This window comes from Pelophylax lessonae, assembly GCF_965119305.1.
Source record: "Pelophylax lessonae genome assembly, chromosome: 10".
In the NCBI taxonomy this organism is placed as follows: domain Eukaryota; kingdom Metazoa; phylum Chordata; class Amphibia; order Anura; family Ranidae; genus Pelophylax; species Pelophylax lessonae.
In genome coordinates this window covers 36,412,868-36,435,700 of record NC_138777.1, presented here as the reverse complement: position 1 = coordinate 36,435,700, position 22,833 = coordinate 36,412,868, and the positions used below count along the sequence as shown (strand labels likewise).

General features: G+C 44.8%; 1 protein-coding gene across 3 annotated transcripts in view; it reads left to right on the top strand.

The window, feature by feature from the left end:
* The window catches only part of CAPRIN1 (cell cycle associated protein 1), a 73,460-nt gene that overhangs the window by 39,701 nt on the left and 10,926 nt on the right, over positions 1–22,833 (top strand). For 2 of the 3 annotated variants that reach the window (XM_082269809.1, XM_082269808.1), the window contains exons 7-17: positions 2,615–2,752; positions 4,051–4,103; positions 8,919–9,005; positions 10,158–10,316; positions 10,411–10,519; positions 11,769–11,821; positions 18,784–18,894; positions 19,346–19,495; positions 20,039–20,186; positions 21,520–21,714; positions 21,846–21,949. In XM_082269809.1, the coding sequence (XP_082125935.1) occupies positions 2,615–2,752; positions 4,051–4,103; positions 8,919–9,005; positions 10,158–10,316; positions 10,411–10,519; positions 11,769–11,821; positions 18,784–18,894; positions 19,346–19,495; positions 20,039–20,186; positions 21,520–21,714; positions 21,846–21,949 (1,307 nt within the window). The remainder of the gene's footprint in view (positions 1–2,614; positions 2,753–4,050; positions 4,104–8,918; positions 9,006–10,157; positions 10,317–10,410; positions 10,520–11,768; positions 11,822–18,783; positions 18,895–19,345; positions 19,496–20,038; positions 20,187–21,519; positions 21,715–21,845; positions 21,950–22,833) is intronic. The other variant, XM_082269810.1, reaches the window with a different exon arrangement.

Sequence of the window (22,833 nt, the reverse complement as noted above, 5' to 3'; positions counted from 1 at the left end):
TCTGGCTAAGTCAGCACATAGTTCTTGATATGGTTGCTTTGTTCTCCAGTGTTTCGGCTGGGATATTCCTTCCTCCCCTTGTATTGGACAGTGGTCACCACGGATGCCATCCTGTCTGGTTGGGGAGGCGTCCTCTGCAAGCATTCTGCTCAGGGGATCTGGCCACTGGAAGAGTCCAGATTTTCGATCAATGTCTTGGAACCCTGAGCGATCAGACTGTATTTGTATCATTAGACGGATCGTATTCAGGGATGCCCAGTGCGCATTTAATCTGAAAATGCCACGGCCGTGGCTTATTTCAATCGCCAAGGGGGCACAAGTGTCCTGGTGGCCCTGAAGGTAGCCGGCATTCTAAGGTGGGCAGAACGGGTCATTCCAGCCCTTTGCGTTGTACACATTCTGGGGGTGGAAAATTGGCAGGTGGATTACCTCATTTGGTAGGTGTTGGACCACGGAGTGGTCCCTTTATCTGGAGGTGTTTAATCAGCTGTCTCTCTGGTAGGGCACCCCCTGAGGTGGATCTGTTGGTGTCTCGGCTCAACAGAAGGGTGCAGAAGTTTGTGGATCGGTCAAGGGATCCTCTGGCAGATGCCACAGACGCACTGGTGGCCCTGTGGGGTCAGTATCGTCTGATTTATGCCTTCCCTCTTAAGCTCCTGCCATGACTTCTACGCTGGATCAAGGCAGAAGTGATTGCCGTCATCTTAGTGGCTCTAGACTGGCCTTGCCGAGCTTGGTACGCCAATCTGGTGTGGCTGGTCGCGGACGTTCCCTTGGCAGCTTCCTCTCAGGGAGGATCTGCTGTCCCAAGGACAGATCTTCATCCTGGTTTAGTCACTGGCTTTGACTGCTTGGCTGTTAAACGCCAGGTGCTGATGGATAGGGGTTTATCGGAGTCGGTGATTCCTACCCAGTTGGAATCTAGGAAATCTACTTCTAGGAAGATCTACCATCATACGTGGATAACTTCCATTGCGTGGTGTGATTCTCTTGGGGTTCTTCCTCGCTCCTTCTTGGTGGCTCGGATCTTGATCTTCAACGGGGGGGGGGGGGGGTTGAACAGAAATCGGCTTGGAGTACTATCAAGGGCAGGTGTCTGCTTTGGCGGTCTTCTTCCAACGACCTTTGGCCACACACTCCCTTGGGCATACCTTTTCTTCAGGGTGTCCGACATTTTGGTTCTTCCAGTGCGGCCTCTGTTGCTGTCTTGGGATCTTAATTTGGTGCTTTAAGCTCTAAAAAAGCCTCCCTTTGAAAATATTCAGGATATTCCCCCTGCTTGCGTGGTCCCAGAAGGTGGCCTTTAGTGGCTATCTGTGCGCAGGGGGTTGGAACTGGTGGCGTTATCTTGTCCACCTTACCTGGTGATTCACAGGGGTTTTTTTGCCCCTGTCCGTCATTCCTTCCAAAGGTTGTCTCTGATTTTTCATTTGAATGAAGACTTTGTTGCCTTCTGTCCCAGACCTAAACATCCGAAGGAAATTGCCTTGCATGCCTTGGATGTGGTCCCGGCAATATCGGTCAGCTACGGATTCTTTCAGGAGGTCAGACATTGTGCTCGCAGATGGACCTCTTAAAGGGTTGTCCGCTTCCTCTGCCACCATTTCTAAATGGATCAGACAGACGATGGTTCAGGCTTATTCCATCAGGGGTTAGGTTCCTCCTTTCCCTTTCAAGACGCATTCTACTAGGGCACTTAGTGCCTACTGGGCGTTCCGTCATCAGGCGTCAGTGACGCAGGTTTGCAAGGCGGCCACCTGGTCATTGGTGCACACTTTTTTTTTTTTACAAAGTGAATGTGTTGTCTGCAGATGCTTGTTTTGCAGGCTGCTGTTTAGAGGACTTGATCCACTTTGAGCAATGGTGTTTTATTTATTTTTTTTGAGCTCCTGTTGCCTGGTTGGCTACTGTTTAGCCTTGAATTTCCCCCCCCCCCCCCCCCCCCCCACCCCTCATGTTTATCACTGCTTTGGGATGTCCCAGTGGTTATGAATATCAGGAGCTGTGGCCAATAATGAACTAAATAAAATGGGATTCTTGACTTACTGTAAAATAAATTTCTCTGATCATTGACAAACCGCACCCACGCCTCTGGATTTGTAACTCTCCGGACACTGCTAAAAAAAAGTGGCTATAGCAGAGAGGGGGAGTATACCCCCTGGGACTGCCCATGGGTGTAGTCAGAATTATTTTCTGCCTAGTCTCCCCCTATAGGGGGCAGTATAACCCAATGGCTATGAATATCAAGAGTTGTGTCCATCAATGAACATCATAGAGATGGATTTTAGGGTAAATCAAAAATCCCATTTTTAGAGTTGTATAACCAACAATTAATCCATTCCTAAAACATTAGGATTAGAATCTTTATTTTAACCATGTGACTGTCCTCTTCAAATCTCATTGGCCCCTGTCTGAAAACAGTGATGCTGCACTGTGGTTTGGTACTCTATGCATGGCAATTTCTATGCTTGTAGTAACTATGGTAGGAGTTTGAACACACCCTCCTAGATGGGGGTTAAAAAAAACTGTTTGCATCACCCTGTACTAGACGATAGACGAGGTCACAATGTGCCTTACACTATCTGTTTAGAAGTATTCTCTTTGGTTTTTGCAGATAAAGCTTTGCGGGAAATACTGGATCGTATCCTCCAGAGTGGGTATTTTGACAATACGAAAAATCACCAGAATGGACTGTGTGAGGAGGAGGAACCCCTCGCAGTGCCGCCTGCAGAAGAACAAGCACCCGAGCTTGGTAAGTGTGGTGTTCCCTTTCCATAAGTTGCAACCTTTGCTGCCTAGGCTCACTTTTTTTGGTGTTTCTCTGTAGGGTGCGCTATGACTTATACAAATCCATGTGCACACATCCTTGGTGTAGTCATGAGAACCTGCAGATGCTTTTTGGTGCAGGTTTAATTCTGCAGGAGTTTTTTATATATATATATATATATATATATATATATATATATATATATATATATATATATATATATATATATAATAATTTTTTTTTTTTGTGTATTTTGTTCCCTATATTTAAAAAAAAAAATGTATTTTTGGCAGAGATTCCTTTTTTCTAGAACTCTATTGCCTGCGCTAGAAGCCATTGTTTACTTAGCCTGCTGTCTTAAGCTGGCTATATACAGCTTGAATTTAGTTTAATTACTGCTTGGAGGTGCATTGAATATAAATTTTTGGTGCCGAAAGTGTGTGTATGTATAATTGTATTCGACTCTTCAATATCATGAATGTTTTGGAACCTTTTAGCACAAGATAAGCTCAAGAAAAATGTATGCCTTTCAATGTCTTCACACTGGTCCATTGCGCTTCTGTTCTGGTGCTACAAATCCTGCTTGCTGCATTTTTGGTCAGTAAAAAAACGCACCTCCCTGTTGCATTGAAAACTCATCAAAATGTGGTTTTTGAATCACATGACCTATGAAAAAAAACATAAGCACAGTAAAGTGACAAGATCGCGCGTGTTTTCGTTGCCATTATCTGCACCTTTCTTTCCAAGTGCCAATAACTTTTTTTTTTTTTTTTTTTTTTTTTTTTTTTTTTTTTTTTTTTTTGGGCTTGCTGAAATTTCAGTGCATCTCTATTACTGCTGAATCACCTAAAATTTGGGCTGTGGGTGGACTGAACTAGTTGGAAAATATTTAGTGGCCCAAACAGTGACTGCCTCCTGTGACATGTAATTGCTGTTTGACAGTTGCTCGTGTTATGGCTGCTGAATGAAAGAGCTGACAGTGGACTTTTTTTACTTCCACACAATTAAGCATGAATGGTGGGGTAGTGTGTGTTTTTTATTCAGCCCATAGTTTACTTTGCAGGCAGCAGGTAGGGGGTCATTGGAGATGTGCATAGTCCAGAAGGCAATTTTTAGAGCAGGATTGCCAACCTGATGTCTGATGGAGTCAGCTCGAAGTACCCTGATGCACATTCTTTACTTGTATTTAGCTTGAAGCGTATCTGATAAACTAGTTTAAAATTGAATTTGTATGCAGACTCCTTTTTTGGTTAGTTATGATTGTATGTCTGTTTCGTTTCTAGAACCTGAAGCTGTGGAAGAATATACTGAGCCCAGTGAAGTGGAGTCCACCGAGGTAAGGCCTTTAGCATAGCTCAGGATGTTGCTGGGTTTTTGGAGTGGCCCACTTCTGCTGATGTAGATAGTACACGACCCTGCATCCGGTGTAATCAGCACTCTGAGAGATTAATGCTTTGTGCAGCTGCTTACATGGAAATGATTGTCTATTTGGAATTCATTGCTCTCTAAAGCTGGCGGCATAATGCATTAAGATCTGGTCTATGAAATATAGTTTTCTTAAAAATGTGTTTGCTCTGCATTCCTTTCTGAAAATTTGTATTGTTCTTTAACGGACACAGCTCTTAATCTTCTTAACCATTGGTTATACTGCCCCCTACAGGAGTAAGTAGGACACTAGGCAGAAAAAAAATCTGGCTATGCCAATGGGCAGTCCCAGGGGGTATTCTCCCTGCTATAGGTACTATATATATATATATATTATATATATTTTTTTCTTTTCTCCTTTCCTTGCCTAGTCAGGAATAAGGACCTAGTTCCTTGCTGGTATCTCTGGTCCTAGCAATTTTTTTTTTTTTTTTTCTCCTTGATTTTTCCTGTGAGATCTACAATCCACTGCAAGGGCCTCCTCGTCCGACTGCCTGCACAAGCCTCTAGGGAGGTTAGGCAGCTTCAGGACAGGCAACTAGAGGACCCCCTAATTTTTTTTTTTTCTCTTTTGCCTGTTTCATTGGAGGGGGGGTTCAACCATCCCCCAAATCTGCAAACTTATTGATAGCGCCCTTAGTGTCTCACTCATTGCTGCAGGGGTACTTGCTCTTTTCCCCCAGGCACTGGCTGCTACCTGCTGTGATCTGAAGCACATGGTGGACCAAGATGGCAGTGTCTTGCTCGTCAGATGTGATGACATCACTGCTCACTGGCGCCATCTTGGGGAAGTATGAGCGGATGTGTGGTACACACTTCTTGTTGTCACTTGTACATCCTGATTAGGTGCAGCGAGTGACATCCCTTCCGGTTTCACCAAGGTGGCGTTTTTTGGAACCTGGAACATACAACCTTAATTTTACGGAGCCAGACACCTGCAGCAGGGAGAACAGAGCACACTCTCGTATGTGTCCACCCATACTACTGAGGCAGTTTGGAGGCAGGCAGAGAAGAGGCAGGAAAGCTTTCAAAGAACATGTGTTGGAGGTTTGCTTGAAGCTGACCATGTTGGATGCTGCACCATTCTTCCCTGCAAAGCCTGCGAGCTGGGTCCCTCTAAGGTAAGCCAAAGCATGCTGAGGTCACTTCTGTACTTGCCAAACTACTATGCACATAATGCTAATTAGTGGTAGCAGCGATTTTTGGCTAAGACCAGCAGTGCATATTTCCTCCCTAAGCATGAGGCAAATGGCAGCCAGCTGGACCAAAGTGCATAAGCAAACGTGGCAAAAGAATCCCTTGGAATCCTAAAAGGATTAGTCTCCCCTGTAAAGAAGTCAGACACCTTCCTCTTCAGTCTGAGTGCAATCAGGTCTTTGTGCTTGATTTTGGTGTCGATCCTGCTGCATCTAATTGACTGGATCTTGGTTAGTACTCTATACAAGGCTGCATATACTAATGCTGGCCATACACCTCCTGAAAAATCGTTTGAAAAGCTGTCATTTGGTCTGATCGTCTGTTTTTCGTCCACTTAATGGGCACAAATAGAAAATCGTTTTCAACTTTTCAGACCAGAAAAATCGAAGGAACCGTTTTGAAAATCTGCCAAACGATAAACTAATGATCAATTGAAAGGTTAATGTGTTTCTCGGCCGACCTGTTTGCACTAGGTATATGTGACAAACTGAATGAAAAATTGATTCATTTATGTCCATTAAACGATTTATCTTTCGAAATTGTCATTACATGATGACACGATCGTCTGCTCTCACAGCCGATTTTTCCCTTTTTTTCGAAAATGAGTTTGTCTATTTCGGCTAGTCTATGGCCAGCAAAACGTGCTTAATGACTGCTTGTTATCACAGACAGGTGGTGTACTTCTGACTGCTCTGGGCACATTTTCAGGCTCAGCGTGTCGGCAGCTTTAATTAACTACCAGACCTTACCAGGTTAGGGCTGAACATGCATGTTCATTTATCTTATGCAATTTTCCTTTGGATTTACCAAAGACCGAGTGATATGAGGTCAACACTAAACACTTTCAATTGTATCCAATTGGGCATTGTATAATGTATGGCCAGCCTAGGACATCAGGAATTGAGAGACTTTGGGTGCTTCTCACCTGAGTGAGAGATTCAGGTTTACTTCAGTGTACTTCTCTCTATGGCTGACTCATTCCAAATAAACATTTTGGCCATGGTCAGGGAGGAGTGGAAGTTGTACCTCTAGCATCTGCTATACACACACCACTTGGTGCGCTCACCTTTTTACACTTTAGGTAAAAGTCCCCCAGTACTTACACTAGATAGATAGATATAGATATAGATATAGATATAGATATATATATATATATATATATATATATATATATATATATATATATATATATATATATATATATATATATATATATATATATAATATATTGCATTGGTAGCCACAGAGCAAGTTTTTTACCTAGGTCCTGGATTCTGCAATCTGCTTGATGGCATAAACCTCAATTGTGTATGCACTGCCAACCAGGGGGTATCTTACTTGAATGCACCATGACTGTCCTCAGGGTTCTGCAGTATGCTGGTATTTTATGTTTATCTTGAACGTACACATTAGGTGGATATATTTGGGGGCAGGATCTGATGGCTGTAGTTAAACTAGATTTCCTTTGTTAATGAATTTCTCATGAAACATTAATTTGCAATCTCCGACTGCATTTCATAAACTATTACTCCATCTATGCTGCGTCTCTAAAAAGCCTTCTTTTTAGAAGCCGTTTTTTGTCCCCAGAAGTTTCTGTATGATGGTGCACTATACAGAACACTTTTATCCTTCTGTGTTTTATGACATTGGGGTTCAGTTGTTTCTACTGCATCCCTTTTGAATATATTCAGATGGTAGTTACACCATCTTGAGGGCCCAAGAGTCTTGACTGCAAAATCTTCGTCGTCTACATTTATTTCAATATTTTGACATGGACATGAAGTAGAAGATTAGTTGAACATTCGCAACTAGATGTCCATTACCTAAGTTTTCCTTGTCGCAGATGAAGGCTTTTGCCAATTATCTGTGGCTTTTTTTTTTTTTTTTTTTTTTTTTTTGATACTACTGATGGTCTACTTTTGTGCATGGGCCTAAGCTGTATATGGGCCGTGATTTGGGAATCTTTTATTATACGCGTACTGCTTTAACTCCAACTATAAGCAGTTGGCAATGTGGTTGTCTATACATAGACTACGTGTGTGTGTGTGTGTGTGTGTGCGCACCTGGTTTAGGGATCAGGCCTCTGGGCAGGAGCCTGACTCGGTTGTATCTGTCCATGCATATGGATTGCCCAGGAGACCTAGCTCCTGAGGCTTCATCTACAAGACAATCGTATCCCGCACATTCAGGTATTACTGACCCATTCCCTGGGCCTGACACTGTTAGCTTATTGGACATGATTCCAGTCCTTTAGCTTTAGGGGAATATGGTATATCCCTGATTCAGACTTAATGCACAGGAAGAAAACCTGACATTTGCATTCAGATGAGACCATTATATTGCAAGAAAGTACTGTATGATTGTCCTTACCTATTGCTCATATGTGTAGTAACTGATTGGCAGTTTCTGTATTTCTTTTTTGTGGTCCGAGCACTTTCCTGGTCGCTCCTTTCTACACTGATGGTCAAGAGTGCTGTTAGTCCATGCTTTAGGTAGTGATTTGGACACCTCAGGAGTTGCAATGGTAATTATGGTCTAGGTATCGTGGAATTCTACCATACTGTTTATGCTCCAGTCTCTATAGTCTTTACAGTAGTTCACTCCGATTCGGATATGGGTCATCTCTTTGCTATTTTCAGACCCAACCAGGCATGGAATGCAGCGTCTCCATGCTTGCAGTGCCTGGTTGGCTGTTTGTTTGGTGCCTGGGTGGTCTTGAGGCCAACGACACTTGGCAAACCAAGTGGCATTATAGCGATTATTTTTTAGCTGGCATCCTGATCACCGCTGTAGGGGGTTTTTGGTCCCTATTGTCTCCAGTGCGTTGAGCATTATTCCAATGGTCAAAAGAGTAATCAATTTCAGTATGATTGCTAAAACTGATTTAATTAGGGGTTCCCTGCTGCTCTTCATAGTTATAGGTAGAACCTCTCAGTGGAGACAAATCTTTGACATCGGTATGGACAAAGGAAGGGGTTCGTCTCAATAGCGCTACAGAGCTGACAGTAAGATCAGACGAGCATCTTGTATCTACCAATCTCAACCAGGTACCACCCAAGGGAATCACAGCCAATTTTAACAGGGCCTGGATCATTGATGGACACAGCACCCAGCCCTCTGTGGAGTTGTAGTTCTTCGGATACTGCTTGTAACAAAACAGTGCGTATAGCAGAGAGGGAGTATACCCCCTGGGACTGCTCTAGGCATAGCCAGACTTTTTTTTTTTTTTTTTTTTTTTCCTGCCTACTGTCCTACTCCTGTAGGGGGCAGTATAACCCAGTGGTTAAGAAGGTCAGCTGTGTTCGTCAATGAACATTAGAGAAATTGATTTTACGGTAAGTCAAAAATTCATTTTTATTTTCTCCTTGTTTAAACGACTGCTGTGTCAGCTGCAAACGCATAAGTGTGAACCTAGCGAAGGTCTGTTCTGATATTTTGAGTCGTATGTACAGCTACAGAATGTTGCTTTTGGCATAGCATATTTTACGTTTGCACTAGGATGACAATTAACAGACACCTCATTCTGCAGTTTGTAAACAGACAGTTTATGGCGGAGAGCCAATTCAGCAGCGGAGAGAAGGAGCAAGTGCAAGAATGGGCAGTAGAAACCGTTGAAGTAAGTGGGGTGTTTTTTTTTTCTTTTTTTTTCTCTCCCACCCCAAGCTGATCTGCGGGGGGTGGTGGCCATGGTTGCAGCCGGGCAATCGCACCCAGTGGAGACAGAACGGTGGTCTGCTGTTGTAAACGCAGCAGACAGTTCTGTCAGCAATCAACACGGGGCTCCTGTGTTGATTCCATAAACCCACCCCCACAGTTAAAAAACCCCCTCTAGGCATACATTTAACCCTTTGATTACCAATGTTAACCCCTTCCCTGCCAATGTCAGTACAGTAGCATATTTTTAGCACTGATTACTGTAGTAATGTCACTGGTCGTAACCCCCCCAAATGTCAGGTCTCCAATTTGCCGCAATGTCGCAGTCCCGCTAAATGCTGATCGTGGCCATTAAGGACCATTAAGGACATCCATTTTATTTGGGCACAGTGTCGCACGACCTCCCAATTTTCAGTTAACGTAATGCTGTGCGGAATCGCAGAAAATGGCCTGGTCATTAGGAGGGAAATCTTCCTGTGCAGAAGTGGTTAAAATTGGTGGATTTTCTTGTGTTTAGCACATTCATCAATCAGAAGGCTCAGTTTTGTATGCCAAAATACGTGTGTCTCTGTTAAACTGCTTGGTACTAGGTAGAACTTTCAGGTTAGTTGGTAATTTTCCAGTCCAACTCTGGTATATATTGACCATTGAGCCCCCCCACTGGCTGTATCCAATGCTTTGTGTTTAATACCCACCCAAAATCCAGTCTTGTGATGCTATAGGGATGTCTTATTTGCTCTTCTGGCTGTGCACTTTTCAGCACCGTGCTGTCATCAAATCATAAGGTTTGACTTCAATTCTGCTTTCTGCATTTTTACACTGTGAATAATGGGTTCTGTGGTGAAGACATCCTGCACTCTTATCTTGCACATCCTGATCTTCTGGAGATGAGATACTGCAGTGTACAGTTATATTGAAGAGTATTATACCCAGAGATGTCTTTTTAAGAAATACAACTTTAGTCTAGTGATTCTAGAAGTTCTGGTGAACTTCCAGGGTAACACTACTCATAGGCAACCAATAACCCCGCCGCTTCCTCTACTCATACTTTATCTAAAATAGTGATTTTTACTTTTTTTTTTTTTTTTTTTTTCTTCCCTCCCTCTCCCCAAAGGTCGTAAACTCACTCCAGCAGCAGCAACCAACATCCCCGTCTGTCTCTGAGCCCCTATCACTAAATGCCATTTCCCAAGTCCAGCCTGATCCCATTGTACGAAGGCAGAAGGTTCAGGATCTGATGGCCCAGATGCAAGGTCCATATAATTTCATGCAGGTAAGTAATGAACATCTAATTTTTGTGCTATTTAAATGTACCCTGACATGGCAACCTCTTCTTCTTCTTTATATCGTGCCCCTTGCTTTTGCAGGACTCTATGTTGGAATTTGAAAACCAACCAATAGATCCTGCAATTGTGTCTGCGCAACCTATGAATCCAGCTCAAAGCATGGAGCTGCCTCAGATGGTCTGCCCACCAGGTAAGTTTCCTGAGTATCTTTCTGCCCTCTATCAGATGTGATTAAACATTGTGCTTTTTGTACTCCTGCCAGTGTCTGTGTTCTTTAGAATGGTTAATAAAGACATAAAGATTTGAAAGCTTAAATAAAGCTTAAAGTGGAATTCCAGTCACACCTTAAGACCATTTACCCTGTAAAAGACGCCTATACTTTATTCTGAAGCTGCTCCACTTGCATGACTGCCTTCCAGTGACCGCTTCAGTGTAAAGGAGGAAAAGCCCACAGCGGCTGTCTAAAGCTGGATACACACTATCCCACTTTTGTGGTTAGATTTCCTTCAGATTTACCTTTTCTATGTAGTGCAAGGGCCTGCCAGATTGCATACAAATTGAAAGTTTAGGTTTGACCTCATATTATATGGTTTTGGTAAGTCTAAAAGAAAGTCTTCAGAAAATCTTAGTGTGTATGGCCAATAATAGTAATGGGCCATACACTAAGATTTTCTGAAGACTTTTTTTCCTTTAGACTTACCAAAACCGTATAATATGAGGTCAAACCTAAACTTTCAATTTGTATGCAATCTGTCAGGCCCTTGCACTACATAGATTTCCTTCAGATTTACCTTTTCTAACACAAGTTGGCTAGTGTGTATCCAGCTTAAGTCTATGGTTGACGGTCATCTCACAGGCTGTGCAGCAGTTTTCTCTGGCTCTCCTCCACACTGAAGCTGGTGTTGGAAGCCAACAATTTGACCAGAGCGAATTCAGAATAGGCAAGTATAGACATCTTAATTTTTATTTTTTTATACAGGGTAGGTTAAATTGGTGATGTGTAGATTTAGGCTTGGGGTTTGACTAGAATGCAAACTGTAGCCAATATCCCCCCCCCCCCCCCCCCCCCAATCTGTGTCCCATTATGGAGCTTTCCCCTCCCTTCCTGTTGCATAGCTAAACAGAATGTGACATGAAATCCCTGAAAATTAAAGGAATTCCTGAGCTGGGGTGCACGTCACCAGGACTAGTGTCCCCATTGAAGATTCCCCTCCTACTTTTCTGTGGACAACCCAAAATGTGGGCTGCTTTCAACGATGGTAAAAAGGACAAATGGGTGACTGTCCCTAATGGAGGCACAGACCACAAAAATCTAAGTCTAATCCCTCTCCACTTTATCCAAGGCGTAAAAATGGAGTAGAGGGTGGTGTTGCTTTCAGTTATACTTTAACTTGGCTCTTAACACTTTTTTTTTTTTTCTCTCTCTCTCCACTCCCCAGTACATTCTGAGCCCCGGCTATCTCAGCCCAGCCAAGTTCCAGATAGCACACAAGTGAGTATGCTTTTTAATATACAATAATTTTAACTTTAGAGCAACTTATTCCCCTGATATCAAAAAACCTCTAAATCTATTTATTTATACTTGCTTCTTTGGGTGGGAAGTCCTAACTTTTTCCTATGCCAAGTTGAAGAACTTTTCTAAAACTAAAAATATGAATTTGGACCAGGAGACTCATCACCTGGCTGTGCCTGCACCTGGGAGATTGGGGGACCTAAACATAGTGGTGGTCAGGACCTTTTGCAGGTAGAGGCCACAATGTCTGGACCTCCAGGTTTAGCAGCAAACTGGACAGGTTTTGTCTCTGGGTATAGGGATATGCTACTTCAAGTAGTGGATGTTCTGATCACTTGGAGTTTAGTACACGCTGATCTATGCCTTCCCTCCCCTGAAACCTCCTTCTGCAGGATTGAGATGAGGGCATTCTGGTGATCCCCATTTGTCCAGGCAGATGTGGAACCAGTAAGATTCCCAGCAGACATTTTTGTGGGCTCCACCAGATCATTGGGATCTTCTGTCTCAAGGATTGATTTGCCTTTGTTAGCCATGCCACTAAAGTCAGTGACTATCGAAGTGCAGATTCTGAGGGACAGGCATCGGAGTCTTGATGTTTTTGTCCTTCCTACAGCTGGGTGTGGAACAGCATCTGGCCCGCAAGTCTGGTTTCTCATGTAGATCCCTCCCATTCATTTCTGTCTCAGTGGGATGTGAATCTGCTTCTCTGACCATCAAACTGCTGTCTTAAAGCATTTGACATTCTCTCTGCTCACCCATGAGGTGGTGTTACTTGTAGTCATCACCTCTACAAGGCTAGCGTCTGAGTTGGCAGCCCTATCCTGGAACCCTTTTTGGGGTCAGTATATACAAGGTTGTAAGGAAGCCTGGAATGTCTTGTCTAGTGTTTATGATTTTCCCAGACACTGTTCTTCTGTTCCTCTTCCTGGCTCTAGTTCACCAAAAGAACATTTTCCTCTATTGTCTTGATGTTGCTTGAGCTGCGAGTCTTTCACCTGCTACTGAATGCTTCAGTAGGTGCACCTCCTTGTTCCATCTCTAGGTGGTTCAGGCAGACCATCATCCAAGCTTATAGTCTCCAAGGATCAGGTGATTGCCTTCCCTTTTCCAGGCAAACTAACTGATCTGTGAGTGAGTCATTTACCACTTTTTTTTTTTTTTCTCCTTAGATTTGTAAGGCTGCCACCTAGTCTTCTATTAGCATGTTCTACCAGGTGAACATTTTGACATCCTATTCCCTGCTTTGGACATAATGTTCTTCAGGCTCTTTGAGTTACAGGCAGTCCTGTGTCTGATCTATATATAATATATATTTCCAGTTGCTTCCCGGTTTCTGCCTAGCCAAAATTTACATCCCATACGCCCTCTCTACTACAGGTACTATAGGTAGGTTTTTTTTTTTTTTTTGTCTGCCTAGTCATTCAGCAGTAAAGACCTAGTTCCTTGCTGGGATCTTTTGGCACTTTTTCATTTTAGATGGATTTTTTTATTTTATTGTCGGGTCTACAGTCAACTGCCAGACTGGGTGACGGGCTAAATAATCTAGGTCCGGTGGTCACCCCAGTCTGGCCAGCGAGTGTGCGCAGACCTTAGCTCTGCGCTTGGTCGGCTGCAACATGGCCCCACCGGACAGGGGCTGGCCTGTGAGTTAACGCCTCGCGGCATTCCTGGCTGACAGCTTACCCCCCCCCCCATTTTGATGGCGAGGGGTTCTGTCTGGAGTGCTGCCCGCCTGGTTCCTGGTATGGTGAGTAGTTGTCCAAACCCCCCGAGGGTTTTGGGGTAGACATGGGCCCCTCCATGGGACGGTGGTCAGACCCTGGGTTTCCCTCCCTGTCAGGCACCCCCCCTCCTTTCACTTATGCTGGGACTGTGTGTGGGTGGTCGCTAGTGTTGCATGACCGTGCAATTGTCCGTTTAAATTAACGCAATGGCGAATCGCAAAAAATTGCCTGGTCATTAAGGGGGCAAATCCTTCTGGTCCGAAATGGTTAACTTAGCTCTCAATCGATCTAGCGCTGTGCTAGTCTGCAGGTCTTCACTCCCCTCACTCCTGGTCTGTCTTTGAGGTAGTGGGGGCCATTGGCAATCAAAGGGCCGAGTCCCGCTCTTTGTGTAATAGATGCAAGCAGTGCGGTTTGGGAGCAAGCCACGAGTGCCCCAATAGTGGGGGTACAAACTACTTTTCTCTAGCGCTCATCGACAGACGTAGTCCTCGGTGATACACCACCTTCGGGTTATGTTACCTCCGCAGGAGCAGGACTAGACAGGAAATTAAAAAGCTCTGGCCACACCCTAGGGGCAGTCCCAGAGGGTATATCCTCTCTCTCTCTGCCTCAGCAAATCAGTTATTTTCTGTCTAGTTAGGAGTAAGGACCTAGATACCTTGCTGGGATCTTAGGTCCTGGCAAGAATTTTTTTCTAAAAGGATTTTTTAGACAGCTTTTTTTCTCCAGTGTTCCTGTGAGATCTTCAAGCAAGAAAGCTGAACTGGGCGACGGGCTGGATGTTGAGATCCGGTGGTCACCCCAGTTCAGCCTACGAGCGCGTGCAGGCCATAGCTCCGCGCTGGGTCGGCCGCGACAAAGTCCCATTAAAAGGACTGAACCTGCGAGTTAAACGTCTCGCTGAAACGCCAAAGACCATGAGTCACGGCGTCCGTATCGGTCGACAGCCCTCCCGCCCCGGTGGAGAGGGGTACTGTCAGGAGTTGGTGCCCGCCTGGTTCCGGTATGGTGAGTAGTATGTTCCCCCTTTTTCCCTGACTGGTTTTGTGGGGAACGCGGGCCCCTCTCTGTATGGTAAGAAAGAGTTCTTTCTATCCTATAACATGTCACAAATCCTCCTACTTTGAGTGTGATTTTATGTGTGCAAAAAGCCAGGAGGCTTGGTTTGGGAGCTAACAATCTATTGTATACATGTTTTAAAGATGTAATCTGTGGCATTCTGGGAATCTTATGGGTTAAGTATAAGCTACCTACCAGTCAGAAGCCACGGACATGTAGACTGCCTTCCAAATCAGATCTCCAGCTATTAGCAGGCCTCCCGAACGGCCATGCGGTCCGCCAGGGCCGGTACCGCCAACCACGCCATATCCCCATGCTGAGAGAGTGTTGTGTGCCCTGCAGCACACCGCTAGTCAGCACAGGCCGCCGCCATTTTTTTTTGCTGGATCGCACGAGCCGCCATTTTGGCGTAGCCTCGTGTCTCCAGCATGGGGGCGGCCATGTTTGAGGTGATCCTACACCTCGTGGAGCTTGGGGGAGGCGCCGGAAGGCGTGCAGAGGGGCGGAGCCGCCTCCCTTCTTCCTGGGCAGCCAGCCAAAAGACTTCCTGTTTGTCAAGACAGCGCTGTAAGCTGTTGCAGTTTAACTCTGAGCATCAAGTGGTGAGCCTGGGGGTCTATCTCTCTCTCTCTCGATCGATAGGGATCCCTAGCAGGTAACACTAAGGGGCTTTTTGTGGCGCTGGGGGTCAGAAAAAAAAAAAAAAAAAATTTTTTTTCTTTTGAATTATATTATCCAGGAAGTAACTGGAGTTATCATGGACCCTGCCACACATATTCCCCCACCTGTTTCCCTCGAGGGGGCCTCGGGACCCGCCGGTGCACAGAGTATAGAATCATTTACAGCAATTTTGGAGTCTATGGTGGCTCGGGTGGAGGCGGCCTGTCAGGGACGGGGGTCAAGGAAGCGACCCCCGCCTACCCCTATACTATCTGACACCTCTGACTCAGATTCAGAGATGGTCACTGCAGTTGCAGGTTCCTCTGCAAGGGCTGTTATCCCAGGTAAAGCCCCCTCAGACAGTGAGGAGGACGCTTCTTCTCCTGCTATAATTCAGGAAGAAGCATTGGTGGACGCACTAGTTGTGGCAGTGCAAGAAACCTTAAAACTTGAGGCTTTACCGGCAGAGGCAACTGAAACAGAGAGGCCTTTCGGTACTAATAAGCCCATGAAGATGGCGAAGGCTTTTCCGGTACCTAAATGTTTTGGTAATCAGATTAAAGGAGAATGGGAGCATTCTAAACGTACCTTTACTATTTCCAAGCGTATTGCTAGACGCTATCCGTTTGAGGAATCCATCATTAAGAAATGGACGGTACCACCAGTCGTGGATCCGCCTATTTCCAGGCTGAATAAAGCCACGGTTATTCCAGTGGAGGACACTTCGTCCTTTAAGGATCCGGTGGATCGAAAGATAGAAGCAGAGTCCCGCACTATCTTTTCTCTGATAGGGTCAGCATTTAGACCAGTAATTGTTATTGGTCTAGTTTCCCAGACACTTACGGAATGGGCGAAAATGGTACGCCAAGATCTTAGGGGAAAAGATATTCCCCAGGAGACATCTGATTTGATGGAACAGATCATACAAGGGCTACGGTTTATCTGTGACGCAGCCTTGGACACAACTCCCTTATTAGGGCATGCATCTAAGTTAGCAGTGATCCTCAGACGTGTGCTGTGGTTAAAATGCTGGTCAGCTGACCTAGGTTCCAAAAAGACCTTGACCTATCTCCCCTTTCAGGGGAATCGTCTATTTGGGGCCAACCTAGATGAAATCATTAAGGATGCCACTGGGGGCAAGAGCACTTTCTTGCCACAGGCTGCAAAAGCTAAGGGACCTCGCAACAAGCGAGGACCTTTCTTTACCGCCCATAAAGGGCGCCCGGCTGGTACTAGCGGGAAAGGCAAGACTCCTCCAGGAGGATTCAAGAAGGGCTGGTCGGACAAGCAGAGGACCAACCCAGCCAGACCCGAAGCAAAGGAGTACACAGCCTGAAGGTGCGCCCCCACCCGGTTTCAGGGTGGGGGGACGTTTTCACCGGTATTCAGGACATCAGATCGAGCATCAACCACTACTACCGGTGCGATTCTTCCCTTCCAACATTTAAGTACCACAGGAAGCGGTAGTTACCGTTCCCTGAATAGATCTTTTCCTTTACCCTTTCCTAAGATTAGTCCCGATACCTCACAGGAATCGGATCTGGTTGACCAGATAGGCCAAGCAGCCTCTAGTCGGGTGACTTCGGTCCCTGAGGTTCAACCAGAAAAGATCACCCTTCCTGATAACTATCAGGTATCTGATAAATGTGTGGAAACAGAAAACGACCAGACTTTCTCGGATGGTCGGGGCCAGATAGCTCTAGGGACGCCTGGTTCAGATCCAATCAGTGCCAGTGGTCCTAGAAATTCTAGGCTGGCCTCCTCAAGCCGGCCTGGCCGACTTGGACATGCTAGTCGCAGACGTTCCGTGGGAACTTCGTCTCAGGGAGTGTCTGTGGTCTCTAGGACCAAGTTACCTTCGTGCTTTACAGTCGCTGGTTTTAATGGCCTGGCCATTGAGACCCAAGTACTGAAGGACAGAGGTTTGTCTACTTCTGTCATTCCTACCCTTATTAAAGCAAGGAAAGCGACTTCCAGCAAAGTCTATTATCACACATGGAAGACTTATATTGCGTGGTGCGAATCTTTAGGATTTCCTCCACGTACCTATTCGGTGTCTCGAATATTGGCCTTTTTGCAACAAGGGGTTGAGCAGAAGCTAGCCTTGAGCACCATCAAGGGTCAAGTTTCAGCATTAGCAATCTTCTTTCAGAAGCCGTTAGCTACCAAATCCTTGGTGCGGAATTTCATCCAGGGGGTGCGGCACCTGGCTCCTCCAGTCCGCGCGCCCTTACCGCCCTGGGATCTTAATTTGGTTTTGTCGGTTCTACAGAAACCTCCTTTTGAAAACATCAGGGAGATTCCCTTGCTTACTTTATCCCAGAAGGTGGCCTTCTTGGTGGCTATTACTTCTGCTCGCAGGGTGTCAGAACTGGCTGCATTATCATGCCAGTCCCCATACCTAGTGATTCATAGGGATAAGGTAGTACTTCATCCTAAGCCATCTTTTCTTCCTAAGGTGGTTTCAGATTTTCATCTGAATGAAGATATTGTACTACCTTCCTTGTGTCCTCAGCCCAAGCATCATCGGGAACATGCGTTGCATTCCTTAGATGTGGTTCGGGCAATCAGGGTATACCTGAAAGCTACGGAATCATTCCGTAAGACGGATTCACTTTTTGTGATCACGGATGGCCCCAGAAAGGGTTTGCCTGCATCTGCCGCAACCATTGCCAAATGGATTAGACAGACGGTGGTACAGGCTTATTCTATTAAGGGTCAGAGTCCTCCGTTCCCTGTTAGGGCGCACTCCACTCGAGCGCTCAGTACTTCCTGGGCCTTTCGCCATCAGGCGTCAGTAGTCCAGGTATGTAAGGCGGCCACCTGGTCGTCGGTACATACCTTTACAAAATTCTATAAAATTGATGTGACGGCATCGGCGGATGCCTCATTTGGCCGCAAGGTTTTGCAGGCCGCAATTTGAGGAGACCGGTGGTCTACCTCGAGGGTTTTTTTCTGTTTGAAAATTTTTTTGTTGAGTCTCATCATTAAGGATGAGCATTGTAAACTTCTAGTTGGCACCGGTTGGGCCTTCTAGATTGGGATTTGATTTCCATTTTCCCACCCCTCAGTTGTGAATACTGCTCTGGGACGTCCCGAAGGTGGTGTATCACCGAGGACTACGTCTGTCGATGAGCGCTAGAGAAAAATGGATTTTTGTAAAATCTTACCGTAAAATCCTTTTCTCTTAGCTCATCGACAGACGTAGTCCCCGCCCCTCTGTTTTGGAGTTGGGTTGGGTTAAATTCTCTAAGCACTGCTTTTTCACATAACTGATTTGCTGAGGCAGAGAGAGGGAGGATATACCCTCTGGGACTGCCCCTAGGGTGTGGCCAGAGCTTTTTAATTTCCTGTCTAGTCCTGCTCCTGCGGAGGTAACATAACCCGAAGGTGGTGTATCACCGAGGACTACGTCTGTCGATGAGCTAAGAGAAAAGGATTTTACAAAAATCCATTTTTTTGCTAATCCGATGTACATTTTTTCTGCTCTTTTAGGTTCCCATGGTATCTTCCACTAGTGAAGGCTTTGCTGGCTCTCCACAATTGTACCAGCCTTCTCACACCACAGAACAGAGGTCCCAGAAAGAAGCCATGGAGCAGATCCAGGTTGGTAACATGGAAAACTTAGTGGAAGTCGCTAAACCTACTGTCACATTCTAAACCTAATTTATCTAGCCCTGTAAAGAGATCACTGTACCTACCTATTCTGCAGCCAGTCCGGTCCCACCCTGAGCTGTGTGGGAGAGGCAGCCGACAACGGAAGCCCTATAGTAGCTCTCTGGGTGACGTCACTTCCCAGGCATTTCACTGCAGTTATCGGCTTTTTCTCTGTACTCAGCAGATGCTGGAGACCGATTAGCTTCAGATATGGTAAGCCTAGTGATCTCTTCTTTACAGGGTTGAATAAAGAAGGTTTAATTTTTAGGTTTTAGCTGAGCTTCCATTTTAAAGGGAGTTTTTTTTTTTTTTTTTCCCAGTAGTGAATATTTGGTTTTGGGTGGACTACTTATCTTGTGTTCATTGCTCTTAATTTATACCAGCCACATCTTGTTTCCAGGCCTCCCTGTCTCTAAGTTCAGATCCAACGCAAACTTCCTCATCGCTTCCTGCCGCTTCCCAACCTCAGGTGTTCCAGACTGGGTCCAACAAGCCGCTGCACAGCAGTGGTATCAATGTGAATGCTGCTCCATTCCAGTCCATGCAGACCGTAAGCATATCAAGCTTCTTGAATTCATTGCAGACTTTCATGCATTGCATCATTCCTCTAGATACAAATCTGGCATCATGTAATATTCTGCTGGTGTTCTTTTCCTTGTTCATTAACAGTATCTTATGTGCAAGAGGCTTTTTAACTGTATAATTATGAAGGCTTTTTCACACGGGCTTTAATCTAAATCATTTTAGTAGGCATCCTTGACACCATTTTGACATCAGTAGTGTAAAGACCTATACAATGCACACCGGTGATCAAGCCTCTGCTTTATTTCATACTGGCAAAGTACAGGATCACTTAAATATTTGCCACCCACAGCATGTAACCTTTTTTGCTAGATTGTAGTAATGTTGTGTTTGCCAGTTTGAGATCTTGCATATTCTGGATGTTAAGTTGGATCTGCACACGCCCCCCCCCCCCCAAAAAAAAAAGCTGAAGGTTTTTTCTTCTGATTGTACAGCTCAGCTTAATTTCGTTCTTAAAGTGTAGGTTTGCCTTTTGTTGGAGTTTACTTGGTTTTTTCTTTTCCATCATTAGGTTTTTAATATGAATGCACCTGTCCCTCCTGTGAACGAGGCAGACACGCTGAAACAGAACCAGTATCAGGCCACTTACAGTCAAACTTTTCCAGGCCAGCCACACCAAGTGGAACAAAACGAACTTCAACAAGAGCAGCTACAGTCGGGTAATAATAAAAATCCTGTTTACTTTTTAAAACTTTTTAACAGATGTCTAGCAGACAGTTTTTTTTAATTTTTTTAAAGTACTTACATTTCTTCTTAAACCATATCCAGTCTAAAGTCAAAATGTAATGCAGTGGTGTGGGGGTGCTTTTTTTTTTTTTTTTTTTTTCCTTCTTCCCCCTCCCCTCTTCACAGCATAGCAACAGGGCAGCCATGAATAGTCCTCCTTTAGTGAGGTGCTTGTTTTTTTTTGGTTGTGTGAACTAGTGGGGCACTGAATGAAAACGCTGTATGCACTTGACTGAAGGACCAAAAGACGGTTTTTAAAATGTTTTATATAAAAGTATAATTTAACTTTTTTTTTTTTTTTTTTTTTATCATGAATATGAATTTGTCATCCATTATTGGCACCTTTTTTAGCACAGGAAAAGCTCAAGAAAAATGTATCCCTTTAAATATCCCTTGGGGTGTCATTAACTTTATATTGACACCCGCAACGGTTTGCAGAGAGCAGTGTGAGCTGCCTGCGAGTCAGATGTGATACAGGAACCTGCACAGGAATCGCTGTGGTTCTTGCATCAAACCAGTGTGAACCCAGCCTGAAAAGCTTGCTGCATTATTGGTCCGTTTAAAAAAAAAAAAAAAAAACACACCTCCCTGTTGAAATGCATTGAAAATGCAGCAAGAACGCAATTGTGTTACATTTTTGATGCAGGTTTTGAGTCGCATGACCTATGAAAAACCAACCATAAGCACAATAAAATCGGTGCCAATTTTGCGCCAAAGACCAACCTACCTCTTGTAAAAGGCTAGTTGCCTGACTGAGTTACAGGGGTATACAATGTACTATTGACAAATACTGATATACACTCCTCATGAGTTAAACTGGGTTAGACTGGTGTGTTTTTTTTTTTTTTTTCTTCCAAGCTCACTAACTATGGAACGTTGATTACTTATTGAGTTAATGACCAGGTTTAGGCATGCAGATCGGCAGTGTTGGAGTGAAGTCAGAAATTCTGATTGTTCTGCTTCAGTGACCTTATAGTACTGAAGCCATTGACTTGGCATGATCGCCAAATGACTACCATTTTCTAGGAGATGGGATTGGCAGTGGCAGCCTTCATACATGTGCAGGTCACATGTAACATTGATACGTTAAAGTGTCACTCCACCAAAACCCTTTCATTTTGAAAAGTAAGATTTTCATCAGTTATTTAGTTACACCTGATTGGAGATTTGTGCCTGTGAAAACTGTTCTTGGAATTGGGCTTTTGAGTCTGAAGTGCTTGCATTGTAGGCTTTGTGCAGTGTCTCACTGTGACTCTTCTGTTTCAGTGGTAAACACTTACCATGCAGCATCGGACCAGTCCCACCAAGCTTCCACTGGCCACCAACAGCAGACACAACAGAACACTGGCTTCCCCCGCAGCAGCCAGCCCTTCTACAACAACCGAGGGATGACCCGAGGAGGGCAGCGTGGTGGCAGGGGCATGATTAATGGCTACAGGGGGCCATCCAATGGTTTCAGAGGCATGTCATGAGGCTGAGCATTTCTTTTTAAGATGCACGTGTGGTGTTTTTTTTTTTTTTTTTTTTTCTTTTTTTTTTTTAATACATGAAGTTCACGGCTTGATTTGCTTTTTCTGCTTAATATTCTGTAGGAGGATATGATGGCTACCGCCCTGCCTTCTCAAACACTCCAAACAGCGGTTACTCACAGGCTCAGTTTAGCACACCTCGAGATTATACCAACAACTACCAACGGGTGAGATGCGCCTTCTTTCTGGAGGCTTCTTGTTGCAGTATTGCCTATCCATTTAAAGTTTTTTTTAAATAGGACCGCTTTTTGATATGGCAGTCAGTCTTTAGATTTGCCCCCATTGCTTAGTGGCAGTAGTATGTGTACTGAGCACCTGAGTTTACTAGAATTAGTAAGAATACTTTAACACCAAGGGAAGTTAATTGTGTAGTAAACACTGCTAGGGGATTTGTACCTACAGGTAAGCTTATAATGAGTATCCCCTAAACGTGCAGTTTCCCTATTTCTGCAGCCAGTGACATAACCAGCACATTGTACTCTGAAGGAACTGCGTACTCTGAGTGCTGTGCCACCGTATACAAGCACATTGACAACTTACAGGGGACCGGATTCAATTTATTTTTTTACAACCACTTTAAAAGATTCGACAACAGCCTAAGGCTTGATTCTCACTTATGTGGTTTTTTTTTTTTCCCCCCAGTTGTCTTCCAGGACAGCTCATGAGAGAAGCACCTCCTCCAACAGGAAACACATCACAAATACACTTTAAAAAGGCAGTCCCTATGCTGAACTGGTCTGTTTGTTTCCTCCAGACAGGGGAGACTCATCACCTGGAACCTGGGTGAGGGAGGCCTCTGTTCGCTGGCTTTCTTTTTATTTCACCCACCGCATTACCTACCTGGCTCCACTGGGAGCAGCCAGTAGAATTTTCTGCAAGATGACCCTTCAAGACTACCCCACAGACAGCAAAGTGGTAGCTTGGTTCCCTTCTGTGCCTGGCGAAGGCCATGACTGGAAGTGGCATACCCCCTTGACAGGAACCGGCACAGACAGCATGGGTTCCCAGGCAGCTGTATGGGTGCATGCACTGTCTGCACTATAGAACATTT